General features: G+C 39.2%; 1 protein-coding gene across 20 annotated transcripts in view; it reads right to left on the bottom strand.

Moving 5' to 3' along the window:
* caska (calcium/calmodulin-dependent serine protein kinase a) overlaps positions 1-18,445 on the bottom strand; it is a 205,891-nt gene extending 187,446 nt beyond the window's left edge. For all 20 annotated transcript variants that reach the window (XM_059028903.1, XM_034011615.3, XM_059028904.1 and 17 more), the window contains exon 1: positions 17,703-18,445. In XM_059028903.1, the coding sequence (XP_058884886.1) occupies positions 17,703-17,761 (59 nt within the window). In that variant the 5' untranslated portion in view covers positions 17,762-18,445. The remainder of the gene's footprint in view (positions 1-17,702) is intronic.
* Between the last annotated feature and the right edge of the window lie 363 nt (positions 18,446-18,808).

Here is an 18,808-nt window from a genome sequence, read left to right as displayed (position 1 = left end):
AGAAATGCAAAGATATACACATTAGCATATGAGATTATTTTACATTGAGTGGAGTTATCGTTCCTATACTACAGTCTTGATCTTTTCCTAGACCTGCTTACAGGTCTGCAGTGTTGGGAGTTATGGACAATTCGGATTTTAAAAAAAAACAAAAAACAAAACTTGTACCTGTAGGAGACAAAAGCAGATACCGTACATCTGAAAATGTGAGGCACAGTTTCTGCTTTCAAGTTTCAGCTGGCCTGTGACATTTCTGATCTGTCATCACACCAAATTCTCTGCAAAGTACAGCACAGCACCTGAGGCATGTTTACATTTGTTGAGAGATATAGCTTCCCAGCTGTAATTTCTCAAGTCCTTGGGTGCGAGTCCTCTGTTTGCCATGTCCTGTTCTGTGGAAGAAGCAACACCCTCATACAGCCACCTTGCACTGCTGTTGTGGAAAGAACAGAGCAATGAAACTTGGCAGACAGAGGTCCCAAACCTAGTCCTTTTACAAACATGGCATCCTTTAAAACAGTTAGAAATGCTTTTTCCACAGCAGCAGTGAAAAGTGGTCGAAAGACGTTACAGCTGCTACTTAACATAATGATTTGTTTATAATTGAGTGAAATGTATGCCTTTCAGATAAGGAATTAGGAAATTCCACAACCCTGCCAAATACAGTGTATTAAGACAGCTTCAACAAGTAATTGACATGAACACACACACCACTGGCTTCAAAAAGAACCAGTTTACAAATAGCTTTAAATCTGCAGGTGGTTGTGGCTGTTCTATTGAAAAGCCCTAATAAAATCACAGAACGTATGTGTGATCTCAATTGTAGTACAAGAAGTACACATATTACTTTTGCCATATGCCTAAAAAACACTGATGCAGTCATCAAAAATAACAATTTAGGCAAAAGTACATGTATACATTAGTACAAAATCTGAGCTTTATTAAAACACTTAGAAGTTTGTTAAATGCAACAATTAATGGGATACCCAATACTGTTGAAGGGTATTGTATGTTTAATCAACTTTATCATTTAAAAACATACAAACCGGAGTCCCTAACCCAACATTATCTGACAGAACTTGCTATTCAAATCAAAACATGTCTTGTGTTGAAATGAATCGGTCCTTCCTTAAATGTAACCACATGCTGCCATTTGCAATTTCAAGACACGCACACACAGGTAACCTCTATCAATTGCCCACCAAAAGTTCACAAAATGTAAAAAGAGATACATACAAAAACCTGTAAATGCTAAAAACTCAGAAGTGATCAAAACAATAATACACAGCACACCGTGAACATAAAAAAACATAAAGTATCAAAGCTCAGGCACTAATAAGAAAAAGCTGATGGTACTGTAGCCCCACACGACTCTCTATTCAAGTGCCTGCAGGCCTTCACGATTAATTTCAACACCTGGGAAAAGAGTAGTCGCATATTGCTGCCATCTTTATTTCACTCACAGCTCACTTGCTGCAGGGTTTTGTCTAGGTTTTTCTGTCACACAGACACAAGATCTGGTTGATACAACACAAAAGCAACATATTGCATAGAGCACTGGAGAGTACTGATGGCCGCTCTGTACATCCGGTTGATTAAAAGACAATATGTTCAGTAGCACTCTACAGGTCAGTGGTTTAGAGGCCCTCTACTATATTGTAGTTAAAGAAAGGATGAAGGAAGAAAGCCGAATAAGAAACTGTATCCTTCCCCAGGTATGCCATTGGAGGCTGCTGAATCAGTCTTCAGCTATAGCTGGGGTGTCGGTGCCTGTACTATAGCAGGGTTCTCCCCAGGCCGATCCACCCGTCTTGCAGATGCTACTGTGCCTTTAACAAGAAGGATTGATTGCGCTTCTAGCAGACTAGATCACTTGCGCGTTGCTGGGTGAAAAAAAAAAAATCTTGGAACCACATGACAACATTTAACCAATCAGAGAGTTGAAGGGGCGGGTTTTCTGTGTTAAGCACTTTGAGAGGCTAAAATGTTTCATGCATCTGTTATGATGGTGACTAAACGTGTGCGAATACTGCTGTATAAAAAAAAATATATAAAAAATGGTTAAAATGAACAGGTGTATTCAAAAAATGTAGAACAGCGAAAAACAAAAACAGACGTTTGCGTTAACAAAACACCCTGAAAACTTAACAAAGAAAACAATTTAAATGAAGCAATAAGCTCAATAATTAAGCTAAAAAGGAAGTGAAAAGGTTTCTGTTTTTTTTTGTGAACTCCAATAAATCTACGTTATCTTTCCCCAGTCAAATCGTAGAGTGCTAAATAAACAAGGTCAAATTACCATAATAAAAAACAGTAATGGAAAAGAGAATGTAGAACATAAAAAAGCGCAACCAGATATAGTCAACGAAAGACAACACCTTATTCAAATTATTTGTCATATTATATATTTAAGGTAAGGCAAGTTTATTTTTCTGTTAAAACTGCTCCGGGCTATAATGTTCTGCCGGAGGCTGTACAGAATTCCTACGGAGAACCCTGGATAGTAACATACATTTATTGTTTTGTATCCTATAAATCAGCTGAAGTATAAAATATAAAACATCAAAAGATATGTAGCCTAAACCATTGCAACTAATGCAAATCACCATGCATTCATTAAATACAGGATTACCTGCAGGCAGGGTTATATTTTTTGGTTCAGAAACTGTACTTTATCTGGTTGCCAAAAAAATGCAACAGGCAAATGACTACAGTGTCACTTCACTGTTGAGACCTTTTCTACAGAATCAGAAACCAGAAATAAACAGCAAACGCTTTCATCGAGTAAACACAGTAATTGGTTCTGGCACGAAAACTTTGCATACTCATAATCTAGAGGAACTCTGTGGAGGAATACATTCACTATCAATTACACTTTTACAATAAAACATGATCATCTATCCACTATGTCTGAATCCTAAGCACATATCTTAACATGAAAATACCATGTTCGTTCTAGCAGTATAATAAATATACATGGATAGAACTAGTGTTCTATAAAGTACAGTACCTAGTATGTCTTATGATACGTATTACTATAATATACACTAAGCATTTCATTTAATGGTCTGTCACACAATACATTGTGAACATGATAACTGCTCAATCCTAGCCTCCTATGTTTCGGGTTGCATTTGACTATAATCTTTCACTCCCTGTCCTCTTACTGCGCGATTATGAGGACCCTCTATGCCTGCACTGGGTTACATAAAAGGTAATGGCTGCAGTTACCGGAATACATGATTCTAGTTGATAATTGTGGACTCCTTATATCAATAGAAATATTATGTACAGTACTTCTCTATTTACATTTAGTTATTTTATATACTTACTTAGCTCCACTATTTCCAGCCTGGGACAGGCTGGAATTAGTGGAGCTGCTCCAGAACCTCAGTTCTGGATCTCTCCAGAGAGCTCCAGTGACCCAGCTCCAGCTCCGTTCCAGCTCCAGCACCCCGTGCTCCAGCTCCGCTGCAGATGCAGCATCCCCAGCTCCAGCACCCCCAGCTCCAGCTCCGCTCCGGCTCCAGCATCCCCAGCTCCAGCTCCAGCTCCACTCCGGCTCCAGCATCCCCAGCTCCAGCTCCAGCTTCAGCATCCCCAGCTCCAGCTCCAGCTCCGCTCCGGCTGCAGCATCCCCAGCCTCAGCATCCCCAGCTCCAGCTCCAGCTCCGCTCCGGCTGCAGCATCCCCAGCCTCAGCATTCCCAGTTCCAGCTCTGGCTCCAGCATCCCCAGCTCCAGCATCCCCGGCGGCTCCAGCACCCCCAGCTCCAGCTCCAGCTCCGCTCTGGCTCCAGGATCCCCAGCTCCAGCTCCGCTCTGGCTCCAGCATCCCCAGCTCCAGCGCCGCTCTGGCTCCAGCATCCCCAGCTCCAGCATCCCCAGCTCTAGCTCCGCTCTGGCTCCAGCATCCCCAGCTCCAGCAACGCACCGGCTCCGGAGCTCAGCTCAGAAAACTGGCAAGCTCCGTTTCGGCTCCCTGGAGCTGACTCCAGGGCTCCAGAGCCAGAGCATGGCCAATCCTAGTCAGATCCGGCAACTTGGCTTGAATGTGGTTACAATGGATTTTCATCACCCAGTGTGGTGGAAAATAACCCTGTACCTTCAAACCATATGACAAGTAAAACAGACTGCAGGTGATCCTATATTAAATGCATCAAGTACAGATCAGTGGTAGTTTATATTAGTTGCAGTGGACTGAATGAAATCAGCATGCAGTTACTTAACCAGACGATTCCCAACACCCCTAGTATGTGGAATGACTGGTTTATAATAGTAAACAGAAAAGCTACATAATAACGTAAAGAAACAGCTGGTTCCTAGGTTCTCTGTCAAGACAGTTCTCTGTCTCTTGCTGTGTAGAAAGCATGTACACAGATTAAGCGTGATGTGAAAGAATGTAAACACCACCAACACCTGCGAGAACACAATTATCGTTCAGATTGAAGATAAGAACTGGTCATATCATAAACCCTTAACTACAAAGACCACACCCACACACGTTCAAAAACATTTCACCCCATAACTTAGTAATAGGAATGCATGGAAAATCACATCTTCGACTATTCCGCCCACACTGAAATAAATCAATAGATTAAAAGGAAATAAATATGATCTGGCGCACTGGCCACATGGAAATGCACAGCATTGACAGCAACACAGCTGTTTCCATGCAGACATTTGAAACTTAGAATCACTTTGGTTTAATACTACTGGCAGAAGATGATTATTACAGAACAGTACAACTACAAAGAAAACAGCTGCCTTTGCTTTTTATATATTTATTATCAGATCTTGGGGCATTTCAGTTCCATAGCAATGGAAACCCAGCATTTGTGATCATAAAAGGTGATGCTGGAATGCATAGTATTAGTAAAACATGAACATACTTCTGCATTTCTCCATCACTGTTTTCCCTATATTTGGTGATATAAACACTGTTTTCTCTTTAAGTAAACATGGCAGGGAGCAATAATACAGTTTCACTGTATATTTTGATTCGATTTTTGGCTCATGTTGGATTATTAAAATGGACTAACCTTATCCCTAACCTTGGAGCGGAATCATATTCTTGCTCTAATTTTTATTTTATTTTTAATTCTGGTGAATGTCTCCATTTGAAGCATCATAATAGTGAGGCATTTTGTATTTAACGAAGTCTGCTACAGAACAGAAAACACTGTCAAAACCATGATTACATGGCACATTGACACATATTTGTGGCCCAGGCATTTTAAACACTGCCACATATTGCCGTAAAAGTCTGAAATATAATTTTTGTTTGTTTGTTTTTTTGCGGATGACTCAGCAGTAATTTAAACGCATATATTTTTAACCAGACAAGTAAAACATTTGAGCTGTAGCTGAACTGCCAGTCGTCAAAAGCATTCTCAGGTCAATTTAAAAGGCAGACTGAATGCATTTAGTATAAAGCTCAGCTGTGTCTTGCCCTTGGATCACAGCTATCTAGCACAAAGCATACTTTTATTCGTAGCATAAATAAACATGTGTGTTTCTATTGCATTATAGGCCATCAGAGGAATCTCTGACTGTGTAAAATAAAGACCCGCGTGCTGGTCTATATTCCATTACTGCTTAGTCATTTTTTACATTTTGAATCCCAAAACTCCATGTGAGAGGCAGCTTGTGCTCCACCAGTAAAACGAAAACATTTTTTTTTTTTTTTGTAAAGGATGGCACAGACACTTCAGAGTACGATGAAAAGCAACTTGTGCAATTTATTTATAGTGACCAACAACAAGCATTTCCTTTCCATGGTAAAGGTGCCATGAGGGTTTACAACATAGGAGCTCCGTAGACATTTACTAAACAAAAAATAACAAACAAACAAATAGTTACCAGCCGCTACTTATTCTCCACTCACAGTCTTTCACTCCTTGGCTGTTTAAATGTTAGAGTTTGCCTACTACAGGCTGTGTAGCCTGAGCATATAAAGCTATGTCCCCTCTGTGCTAGCGTCACCCTGGACTGAAACGGCTGCTCGCTCCATCCCACCACATCACAATCACAATCCTTTTCTCGCTGTGCTGCTGAGCACCTGTTAAATACCTATAGCCCCGCCCTTACTAACAGATGCACCAGTTAGTTTAGGCAATTAAATCTGGCCTTCCTAACACTTTGTAACATCCTCCATTTTGCAACGCGCTGCCATTACACACACACACTCCTGCTAACAGGGAAGTAATTATTAATAATAATAATAATAATAATAATAATAATAATAATCTCTATTCTTTCCACAGGTTAACAATGAACATTTTTGAAGAACAGTGTTTAACAAGCAATTAACAATACAGTTCACCGTCCTTTTGTTATGGTTCAGATGTAATTAACCAGTTCATTGTCCCATTGTTTTCCATGGCTGTTGGTGTACACACTGATGTTCCGGTCCTGCTGTTGATCTTCAACCTGGCCAGGTAAGTTTATCTTTTATTTAACAACAGTCCTTAAATTCACAGTCCAAGAGTCCAATCAGGTCACAAAAATCTAATGACCAGGCCCTAGTGACAGTCTTTGTCACACTCCACCCCACCAGGAGGCCTCTCTCTTTTTTGCACAATATTATCATATACTGTAGGTTTTCTATCCAGGTGATTTTTAAAAACAATTAGACCTACAATTCAAAATGTAATATACATTGGCTTGTTTGATAACGGATTAAAGTGTTTAAACAAGCCTCATGGAGTAATCCTTACTTCTCTCTCTTTGCATTATGCTTTTAAAACGTCAATATGTAACACAATTTCTGTTCCTGGGTAGCAAGTGTTATTTCCTAATTGCTTATGCCTCAAAAGTACAGAAAATGGCTATTATTCCCCACAAACTTTGCTTTTGTGACCAGGACAGTGATATTTTGAAATGTACCTATTTCCAATGAGAAAACGGGTGAATTTGTGTCTTTTCGTTCACATAAAGTCAGAAAAAAACAACATATGAATCCAAATTAACATGTATTTATACTAAAGTAATACAAAAATGACTACAAAAGATTTAGAAGTGAGTAGTTTTTCGAGATTTACGATTATACTGTAAATCACTTTCACGAATCAGCCCCCAAATGTAGTCTCCCATCATGTTCTCGTTATACTGTCCACTGACAGCTCATCCAGGAGCCTCAAAGCCGTGCTGCTCCATAATGGTAATAAGTACCCGTCTCTTCCCCTGGCTCACTCGGTGCACCTCAAAGAGGATTACAACAGCATCAAGACCTTGCTGGACGCCTTGAAGTATGATGAGTACGGCTGGGACCCCCGGAAGGTGCTGATGCCACCACTGCACATCAAATTGGGCCTTAAGAAACAATTTGTCAGAGCTCTAGATAAGGAGTCGGCAGCCTTCAAGTACCTTCAAGACTTCTTCCCTAAGCTGTCTGAGGCAAAGGTCAAAGCCGGTGTCTTCGTCGGACCACAGATAAAGACTAATCTGGAGTGCAATGAATTCCCCAAGAAGCTCACTAGTAAGGAGAAAGCGGCTTGGAACAGCTTTGTCGCAGTGGTTCGGGGCTTCCTGGGCAATCACAAGGCCGAAAACTATGTGGAGCTGGTTGAGACTCTGGTGAAAAACTACGGCACAATGGGCTGTAGGATGTCCCTCAAAGTCAATATCCTTGATGCTCATCTTGATAAATTCAAGGAGAACATGGGAGCGTACTCGGAGGAGCAAGGCGAGCACTTCCACCAGGATATACTGGACTTTGAACGCCGCTACCAAGGACAGTATAATGAGAACATGATGGGAGACTACATTTGGGGGCTGATTCGTGAAAGTGATTTACAGTATAATCGTAAATCTCGAAAAACTACTCACTTCTAAATCTTTTGTAGTCATTTTTGTATTACTTTAGTACAAATACATGTTAATTTGGATTCATATGTTGTTTTTTTCTGACTTTATGTGAACGGAAAGACACAAATTTGCCCGTTTTCTCATTGGAAATAGGTAAATTTCAAAATATCACTGTCCTGGTCACAAAAGCAAAGTTTGTGGGGAATAATAGCCATTTTCTATACTTTTGAGGCATAAGCAATTAGGAAATAACACTTACTACCCAGGAACAAAAAAAAAAAAATTGTTACACGGTGTTATAAATCAACATTTTAGACTCTGTTCTTTAGCTGTGGTGCAGTTCTGTGCTAATTTTTTAAGATAAACTTTATTTCCCCCTTAAGAAGAACAGCATACAGTAGAACTTTTATACACAATTATACACTTGCCAGAGCAAATGAATTAAAAACCTCAAATATTTTTATGCATTCCAGCTTCAGCGCTCTCTATTCTCTCTCCATCCCAGCTTTTGAAGCAGTTGGAACAGACTGAACTTCTGGCTACAGAGGAGACATACATAAAAAGCACAGGGTATAGCATCTGCTGGGACCAGCAAATCAAAGTCAAGCCTCAACCAACATAAAACTCCTACACAGCAAAATCGTTTTGAAGGAAGTGTGCAGAATATGAAATCTGTGGTTTCCCTCCCAGATGCAACACCGACATAAATCAGAGCTTTAACCCTCTCCATTGGGTGTTCCTCAGTGTGACAGACAGTGAAATAATGTTGAGCCTTTAGAGGGATGCTTTGGATAATCTTATTTATTTAGAAGGAGAGGATGGATAATACAATAAAGGCACCTCTAAATTCCTTTTAGGTATTTCAGTATATATATATATATATATATATATATATATATATATATATATATATATAGATAATGTAAAATGCTAAAAACCCTACCTACAGTATCAGGAACATCAATCTTTTTCTCATCACGATACGCAAAAACAAACCATTTTTAAAGAGTGAAAAAAAGTCTGTTCCAGCCTTTTACGACGGAGACTGTGACGCCAAGACCTGTCAATCCCCTTTGCTTTACATATTTGGGGCGTTCACTCAAGGTATTGTCATGGTCTTAATTCAAAGCATAAATAGAGTCCCCTGTAGCAATACATTATGCTTCTGTATTGAGTTTGCAGGGCCACCCTTTCATTCAGGATATTTCCCCCCCCCCCCCCACACACACACACACACACACACACACACTACATTTATTGCAAAGAAACAGCAATGGCAGGAGTTAAATAAAAAAAAAAAAAAATTAAAAAAATAACTGTGTCTACATGATGTACTATTTTTGCCTGAAATACCCACAAGAATTTTTTTTATTTATTTTTAAACTTTATGGCATCCTTTGTTTTGTTATTAAATTCAGTGGGGTAGAATAAGGCCTTCACTGAAAATACCATGTTCATCCGAGCACTCATTTTATATAAGGAAGCATGTACAGCGTTTTGAAACTGGACAGTGAATAGTCTGCACATCCCATGAATTCTCCCTAGAATTTACAGCCATGGTCTTCGCCACCGGACACAGGGTCAGGATTAGGGAGCAGGTCTTCCTGCAAGATCCTCAAATGGCAACTTCCTGCCTTTGAGGAAACTGTCCAGAAAAGGGTTCATTCTTTTTGTGCGACACCCTCCACTGACTGACCTAACAATCACACAATACAATTGTGTACCAAGCACGAAGGCAATATCTTGAAGCATTAGGGTCTTCATCATCCAGAAACCAAAAAGTCATCATCTTACAGCGGGTCACAGGTAAAAGTGATGGGTGGTGTTAGATTTTGCCCAAGGAGTTTCCAAAACATGGACAATTGGAAGTTGCCAGATTTTGAGATATTAGCTTTAGTTGGTGTGGTGGCCAGTTGGTTTGCAAACTCATACAAGCTCCCCTCACAGGGATGCTTGCATGATCGTGGTGTACACATTCTGAAGCAAAACGCAACTGAAATTCTGGAAGCTTCATTCATGTGACTTGTCAAACACTGAAAGACCAATAAAACCATTTCTGAATCCAGCTTTATTGAAGCTTTGAGTGAAGTCAGTGAACTGACCTGAAAAGTAGTGTCACTCCAGTGTGTATTACTGCGAAGCTCCGGACACCCACACACAATGCACTAATAATCACTCTGCTGCACATACCTGGGTCTCTTCTCAGTCTGGGAGTTTCAACTACTTTTCTCAATTCAATCCACACAAATGAATTATTATTATAGTGTACAGTACATTAAAATGTCCAACAGAATCTACTGGCCTGCACCCAGTGCTGAATTTCAGAGCTTCCCTTGTTTAGGTAGAATATTGAAATGACGAAGTGTCACGAGTTTGAACTACAGTTGCTCTTATTGTATACAGCACTGATTCACAGATGAATAACTCTAACCCGAGTCTGTAGGTTTACTGATAGTTCAGGCAGTGGATGCACACATGAATAACAGATGTACCTGCTCGAACTTGATCTCCTGGCACTGGGTGTGGGAAGTTCAAACCCTGACATGTGTAATGTGGGTTATTTTTTTCAACACAACCTCAAAAGCAGCTGCAGGAGCCATGGCTTTATAATGTGCCAAACATAACTATTTACATGAAAATTGCTCTGTGTCACACATCCATACGATTGTAATAACTGGTTACAATAGGTCACATTTTGCATAATATGATTTACTATTGCTTTTTTTAATTAAATCTCTATATATTGTCATTTCCATTAATTTATATTGGTGACTGGATTTCTTCTGTTTTAAATAGGCCTAAATGTTTTTGTAAGCCCCTAGGGGACTATGGCAATGCAAGCTGACTGGGAATGAGATATAGAGACCTCAATCAATTCAATTCCTGTTCAAATCAATAGCTCCCTCTGTGTTCCATGACAGGTGTTGACAGCAAAACAAACACCAAGAACTAATCAGATTTGGATAACTGGCAATAACAGAGGTGTAATGAATGTATTTGCATCATTAGGTAGATTATCAAAACCAGAAGAATTCTATTTTGCGTAATAATGCAACACATGTGGAAAGGGAAATTAACCTTGACTTACAATTAACCCCACAGGTGACATTCTTATTCAATCAGCTTCTGAAAAGGGACACTCTGTTAGTATCAGGCAAGACTATTTTATGGCATGCTACTCATTCAAACCAAAATCTGGTTGCAACACTATGGGGTACTGGAAATGATCACATGTCAACAGCACAACACACAGTAATGAGGGCAGGCTTAAAAGGACAACTTCATATCCTTTAGAAACTTAGCTCAAAGCACTTTAGACACTTTCTTTGCACACATCTTTCTTTGGCATTAATGTAACGCAACACTGAAACAGATCACATATTGTATTTTATCAAAAGTGATGCAAAGTCAGGTATTTCCAATGGCTTGGGCCATCTGTGCTACATTTTCACAGCCCAGTGATGCTGCGATGTCAGATTGTATGTTTTTACAACATTTATAAATATCAAGAAATGAGTAGATATAAGCATATACTACTTCATAAACTAAATTTATAAGGTGTGGTTTTTTTTTCCTTATTACTGATAATAATTAAATGAGTACCTATTATTTTATGTATAAATATTTATTTCGAGAAAATAAAAAAATCGAGAGTAGTGTCCATTATTGCTTATAAAGACCCTGAGAATAAACATGTATTGTGTCATTGCAATCAGTCAGGTGAAACAATGTCTTGTAATCTGACCAAACATCAACATTTTTCAACAAAACTTTCAGGAAGTATTGCAAGGTCCCTCAGGTCATAGAATAACGCATTTTTATATATGTATCTCTAAGCAGAATATATATAGGGCTACTGATTTTCCACGATCGCAGAATCACAGGCGGAATCGCAGAATTGGCATTTTGGGAATGGAATTCTGCTTTGCAACAGCACCTTAAAAAAAAAAATGCGTCAACAGTCTTTTACCGCTGTTATTCTCCTATAAAAAAAATAATGGCTTGCTTTGAAAACTACACTTCCCAGAAGCCCTGCAATGACGCTTGTATAAAACGTTTTTGTAGGTTTATTTGGATCATTGGATAACAAGAAAACAGGTGGTTTTGTGGGCGTTACACTGTCTCTGTGCTGTGTGAGTCGAGTTGTTTAAAAAAGCAACTAGCTGTTTTGTGAGTTATGTTCTGTGGAATCATTTTGGAGTTGATACAGAAAAGTGAAAAGTACCTGAAAAAAAACAAACATTGTCAGCTCCCCCCCCCCAACCACCCCCTTTTAAAAAAACTTAATTGAATTTATGCATTCATTTATTTAGTTATTATCGTAAATCCGTTACTCCGTCACCCGCTCAACACAAGGAAACGGCACGGTGGTTGAGTTTTATAACTTATTATTTCTAATGTATCATTAACTCCTTAATAGTACGTACTCAGAGTGATTTTTAGTTTTTTTACTCGTGTTGCTATAACATGGCTCTCTCTACTCTAGCTACTGTAGTAAGAACAGAAAATTGTGAAAATTGTAGATTCAACAATGAGTGGACCAATAAATATTTATTTTACCAACTGTACTGAATGCAAAGCCAATGTGTTTATTGTGCAATTAATGTGTCAGTAGTTAAGGAATACAATGTGAAAGACATTTTGAAACCAAACAAGGAGCTTTCAGAAATACGTATCCAGAGGGCACAGTAGTTAGAAGCTCAAAAGTAGAAGTGCTGATCTCTTAACAGTTATACTATTAATATGTCACATACATTTTAAAATGCTTGTAATGGTACGCCATTAAATTCTCACAATGTTCTATTATTAAAGTACTATTCATATGGTAAAATGTGTAAGTCTTGTACAATATATGAACATTAAAGTTATGTAATATTTATTAATCCTAGTTGAAGAGCCCTGCTCTAACTAAGGCACCTCTGTCTGTTCAGGGTATACGAGAAACACATGCAAGCAGTTTTACAGCAAGTACAGCATAAACCAGTCTGCGTTGTTGCAGATGAAGCTACAGATGGGAGAGATAAGGAGTCCTGAACATTGTATTTAATTTGTAATTTTATGAAAATGGTATATTTTTGTAATAATGCCACTCGTTTTCGACTAGTCTATATTGTAATGCCAGCAATAAGCTGTTTTTTCAAAACACCTTTATTTGTTGACATTGTTACTAGTGGACTGCTTTAAGAAATATTTTTTTCCTGAAAACTACAGTATCTTAAATAAAAAAATTAAAAAATTCAATAGATTTTTTATGTAAAAATGTTATTTATGTTAAAATTACATTGTTAATTCTTAATAAATTGGTAAAAACTGAAAAAACAAAATTGACTATTTTGAAAAATGGAATTTGCCATTCCCAAGAATGTAAAATCAGGAGCCCTATGCATAATACTTAACTTAAAAAAATAATAAATAAATAAATAAATAGTGTGTTAAAAAAAATAAAAAAGCGACAAGATTGTATGGTTACTGAACTACTTTATAATGTTCCCCAGAGTGTTCTGAAAAAAAGGACACCATTTGCAAGATGCTACTATAGAAAATGGATTTTTAGTGATTTTTTTATAGGAAGAGAGTCAACTACAGCCAAAAAGCACCTGGTCCTGGGGGAGCATCCCACTGAAAATGCTTGATCCTGAAAAGGGTTAATGCTGTTGATATTCTAGTCAATAAAAGCCACCCTAGAGACAATTTTTGGTCATGTTAAACAGAATTTAAGAGGATGTGACATGAGCTACAGTACAGCACTCCTCGTTGAGGAGTTGCTCTTAATTTGTGGTGGTGCTTGTATTATTGAATTTGTTTTTTTAAACACTGTCAGACTTGTTTTGGAAAAAACTATGCCAAGCCCACAAAAAACAAAAGCCCCTTCCCTGGGGAGCACACCCCACCTTGATACGCCAGTTAAAGGCAAAGTTCAGATATTTTCTGTATAGCTGTAGTGGTGTAGTGGGATTAATAGTTGAACACATAATCCTAAAATCAGTTTCAAACACAGTCAAAGTGTCCCATCAGATCCATAGCTTGTATTGTAAAACTGTGTTAACCTTAACTACTTTCAAATTGATTTACACCAGTTAATATCCATTTACAGAATAAATAAATAAATAAATAAATAAATAAATAAATAAATATGCAAAAAGTTATTTGTTTGCTTCAGAAGGTACAATACTGTTGGCCCTTTTTTACTTCAAACTGTTAGGCCTATATACAGCCAGAGAATTCCTGTTACTTCCTGAAATGACCTGTCAACTTGAGAAGTACAAAATGCTGTTTGGCAGTTGAAGGAGTCAAGGACAAAGAGAAATAAAGAGCTGTGCTGGAAAAACTTAGAGTCTCTTGAATGTAGGCCTTTCCCCCCCACATCAATTAGGCCCACATTAGACGTACAACATTTTATAAAGGGGAGGTTCAATGACTTGCACAGCTTCACCTAGATTCAAATATTGCCAGGCCCAGGACTGTAAATCTAGACAGCATTATCCACACAGAATGTGATTTACTGCATGTATGAATACTCAGGCTTATTTGGATCACACAGTGATATGTGGGGAAGGAAGCAGCTGTCCCTATAGATTAAACAACCACTGGGGAATGTAAACAAACAAAGAAAAACTAGTTGTCTTGTTCAGCTTCACCTATGAAATAGAACACCAACAAAGTATATTGCACTGTAAAACTAAACAGGACTGAGCTGTTTAGGTCAATGGCAATTCAGACAAATCTCTTACAGTAGGTGGTGTCCACAAATGTATTCTCTACAAGAGATCTCATAGTGTTCTCATAATTACTTTATTACATTGTTCAAAGCCAGCTTCCACAAGGAAAAGCGTGAAACCATTTTCATATTCACACAGTGCTATATTATGTCAACAGTGTTATCAAGTTGGCTGAACAACAAATACAAAGTACACCACTTCCTTATGGAAAAAGTTCAGATGTTGAAGAAAAGAAACATCTTAGAGCTTTTCCTTTCTCAATGACTGGTAATAATCAGATTCTGCAGATTATTGCAGATTTTTTATGGACCAAACCTGTGCCTTTCAGGACCGGATTTGTGCATCCCTGTTATAGGCTAGAGATTTGTGGTCATCATTTTGAACGCACAGCAGCTTCTGCAACGCCTCATTCATTCCTTTGGTTAATAATGGCAGAATAGCTACTTTTATCAATGACAGCTTGCATCTGCAACCACACCATTACCTAGGGGAAAATCAATTTTCTTACATTCACAAGCAACATCACTTGGCCACCTTCAACCCACACCTGCATGGACGCACACTATATATTTTAATTTGCTGTTGCTTCCTGGTACCTAATCAGTTCCTGTTCTGCAAGGTATTCTAATTTAGGGTACACCTTGAGTTTTACTTTGAGCACTGGTACCAGACTGCTTGTGTTTAAAGCAAGTACTGGCCATTTCACATTTCTCTTTTTAAGATATTACCCTACCCAGTCATAGTGTTCATAAACAATGGTGTGGGAGGACTCCACAAAGTTGCTGTAGACACAGTGCTCTGTGCCAGACACCAGAGTATACGCAAATCTATAGGACCAGTCTGAAGAAGCCAGCTTTGCACACAGGCCGACAATATCCTGACAGGATTTTAGCCCAGCTGGACCCCTTGAATCCTGCAAGGTAATGGGCATTGTCTCAGACAGACTCATGATTTTAGTCTTCTCTCTGTGGCAGTCCTTTAGGGCAATGCACAGCAGCACAGAATAAGAGACAGAACAGACCTATGGTCGGTGCAGACTTTCCTACAGTACAGCAGGACTTGGTGACACACATACAGGACCTAGCCCTGATCTGCAGGTCTGCTGTATGCCAGTATGGGTCACTAACCCAGAAAGACACTATTTCTTCCACCACTTTTCTCTTTAAACTAAATATCACCATATTTAGCACCTTCTGTTCGTTTTAAAAGTAATTTACTGTCCACCGCCACTTCAATAAAGCAGTTCATATAATTTACAATCAGACAGTCACAGATAAATAGTCCAACACCCACACACACATTTTACTTTCAGTCAACATCAAGGTAAAGTGTGCTAGGAATAGGGGACGGTGGCGCAGTCACCTTGTATTACCTGATGTGAAGTTCTTGTATTGGTTTTGGATTTAACCTTCTGGTGCACAAACATGACCCATCTCTCTACTTGTTCAGCTACTCTATTAACACCGGACCATTATGCAATTTAGAGATAAATATGCAACTTAGTGATATGCAAACACACTTGCCTCTGGATCTGGCTTATGCTTTTGCAATTCTAGGAAATGCATTCAGATTAAACCCCCAACCCAACTACCTGGTGACAGCATGTGTGATAGGTGGCAAACTAGGCTGGTGTATTTCCAATGTCTTGGTTGGGTTTACAACACAGCCTCTATGACGTTTCTCCTCTTACTGATCAGAAATCTATTCAGATAAGAATGCTAATCATAATTAGGTAAATCAACCTAGCAACCGCAATTTTGAGATGGAAGCAACTATGTAGCTTGGAGTTGAAAGAAACTATATTAGCGGTACAACTAGAGTTTTAAGAGGCCCCCCAGATTTAAACATTTCAAGCTAAAGTTACACTGCCCACTATATGTGCAGCTCAAACACAGCACATTTAAAACATAAAACATGTGTTTTATCAACCAAAAATCTGACGTACAACAATGCACTAAATGTATCTTTGCCAACTCGGAGATTGTGGCTCCGTTTTAATTTGTTGTTGGCCACAGGCAGACAAAGCAGAAACAAACTTATATTAACCACGAGTATTATCGGACAGGCACTTATTTATTAATTAGAGGAAAGTCATTTGTCAGCAAAATATGAAAGACAAAGTCACCATTAGCACAACAAATAAGGTCACATACTACTAATATGCTTGAATCATGAAAAGAAAAAAAACAGCTCAGGAAGAAGCTCGTGCCTTCATAACAAAGTGTCCAGCACCGGTTTTAATTTGTTTAAATTTTAAGAATGGTGTAGATCAAGTGGCTGTTAAGTGATAACAAACAGCATCCAGTTCCAAAAACTGAACACCGTGTGCATGTCTAAATAAGGAATGCCTACTGCTTTAAAACTTAATCCCCGTTTTGAATAATCTTGTTCTGAATGTATCCCTACAGAAGTCTAAGTATAACCACGCAATACAGATAAGGGATGCAATGGGAGGAGGGTAGCTGGAATCTAAACACAGGACGAAGTGCATTCTTTTTAACAGTGACCGTCTGCTGCTAGGAATACTGTAAACTGACAAGAAAATAAAGTGTTGAATACAAACATACAGGTCATTATAAAACGTGCATAGTGTCCGTCAGCGACACATGGGCAACCTGCTGCAGTCAAGATGGCAAATGAAATTGTGTTCAGTGTTTCTGTATGTTTGTACTACATTTTGTTTATGGTAGTGTCTTGGTACAGAAAACATTTTGCATACTAAACTGAGTGGAAATTGCAATATGCATAGTGTGTCACCATAGAATAAAATGACAACAACTGCTGCCAGATGTTGCATCTCAATCTTGAAATGTCTCTTTTTTGTATGCGTCTAGTCTCTCCAATACAAGATAAGATGTCTTAAATGCAATGCATTGCAAGCAATCGCATTAAAGGAAACCTGGGTCAACCAGTCACTCATTTGACTGGTGAAATCACCAACTATATATCATCATCTTCCAATAGACTTGGTCGGTGCATCACACAGGGCAGTCATTTCCAATGCACAGTCTGACTACGTGCACAAGAGGGAGAGCACATTATATAGAAGCATTATTTTCTACCGGTAGTTTGCGAAAATAAGAATACGAGTAAAAAAAAAAAACTAAACCATATGCGTAAAATACACATACTGAAGCACCATGCATTTCATTTTCTTTACATTACAGCCACTTACTTTCCGATCACCTCACAGAGCTCGTACACATCTTCAAACAGCACATCGTCGTCGGCCATGGTCCAAAAAGGCTGGGGAAATTATCCCCAAGCACACCCAGCCAAACCGGTATATTTTAAATCAGTTAAAGGGTCACAATTTTGCGCTGTCCTTCTTAGGGGGGAAGGGGGTTGAGGGGGGGGGGACGTTAAAAAAAATCTCAAAACGCCCGTTCGAAATCCCAATAATTAAAAAATCTCCTTTCTTCTCGTTCCCCTGGAAAAAAGACGGTCAGCTCCTGGTGATTTATTTGCATTTAGTCCGTTTCTCTCTCTTGCTCTCCGGCCCCACCTTCTCTGTGTCTCCCGGCTACAATCCCAAATCCCCCTGTTCCAGCCGATAAACACGGAGATTTCCAAACGTTTTAAAAAAAACACCCCGCCTCTCTTACGCCTGCGTCTGCGCTGCCTTCTGGAGCGAGCTCAGTATACTCTCTCCTTAGCGGTCCCTCAATGTGTAGATGTATTTTATGTTAAATAGAATTTCGTGGAAGAAACCCAGTTTATTGTACATCCTCCTTGACAACTCACACGTCGGTACAACGTGGCTTACTTTACTAGTCACTCATATTTGGTGTTTTTTTCATGCACACGTTGTTTGTGTATTCAAGTGTACTAACACTGTAAAAAAATGGATCTCCCTGTCTCAGTTTTTTCTCTCTCTCCTGTCATTCCTCTGCTGCTCCTGCTTGCGTCCAGAACGGCACAGACTCCTCCCTCCCAAGGTTATGAAACTGACTCCCGCGACTCCATTGTGTCTCAAATAAAGACGCTCAATCATGCACTACAGTATAGGGCAGTTAGAGCCAAGATGGCGAACAAGACTCTTTTAGGGCGCAGTTTCCAAACCTCATTTTTTTCTAAACCTTTGCTCCCTCCGTCCACCAATCAATGCCGACACAGCACAACCCGCGCGCGCCCCCGAGCACACTGGCCCAACTAGTGACGTCAATGCTTTCCTCATGCAAGCTTTTCTTTTCCACCCTGCCAAGTACAAGGTAAGAGAGAATGGAAGCAGCCAGCGAGTGGTTGAGTGGCTCACCTCACCTGTGTAGAAAAAAGACGTGG

The sequence above is a fragment of the Acipenser ruthenus genome, chromosome 8 (genome assembly GCF_902713425.1).
Source record: "Acipenser ruthenus chromosome 8, fAciRut3.2 maternal haplotype, whole genome shotgun sequence".
NCBI classification, from domain to species: domain Eukaryota; kingdom Metazoa; phylum Chordata; class Actinopteri; order Acipenseriformes; family Acipenseridae; genus Acipenser; species Acipenser ruthenus.
This window is presented reverse-complemented; position numbering and strand designations above follow the sequence as displayed.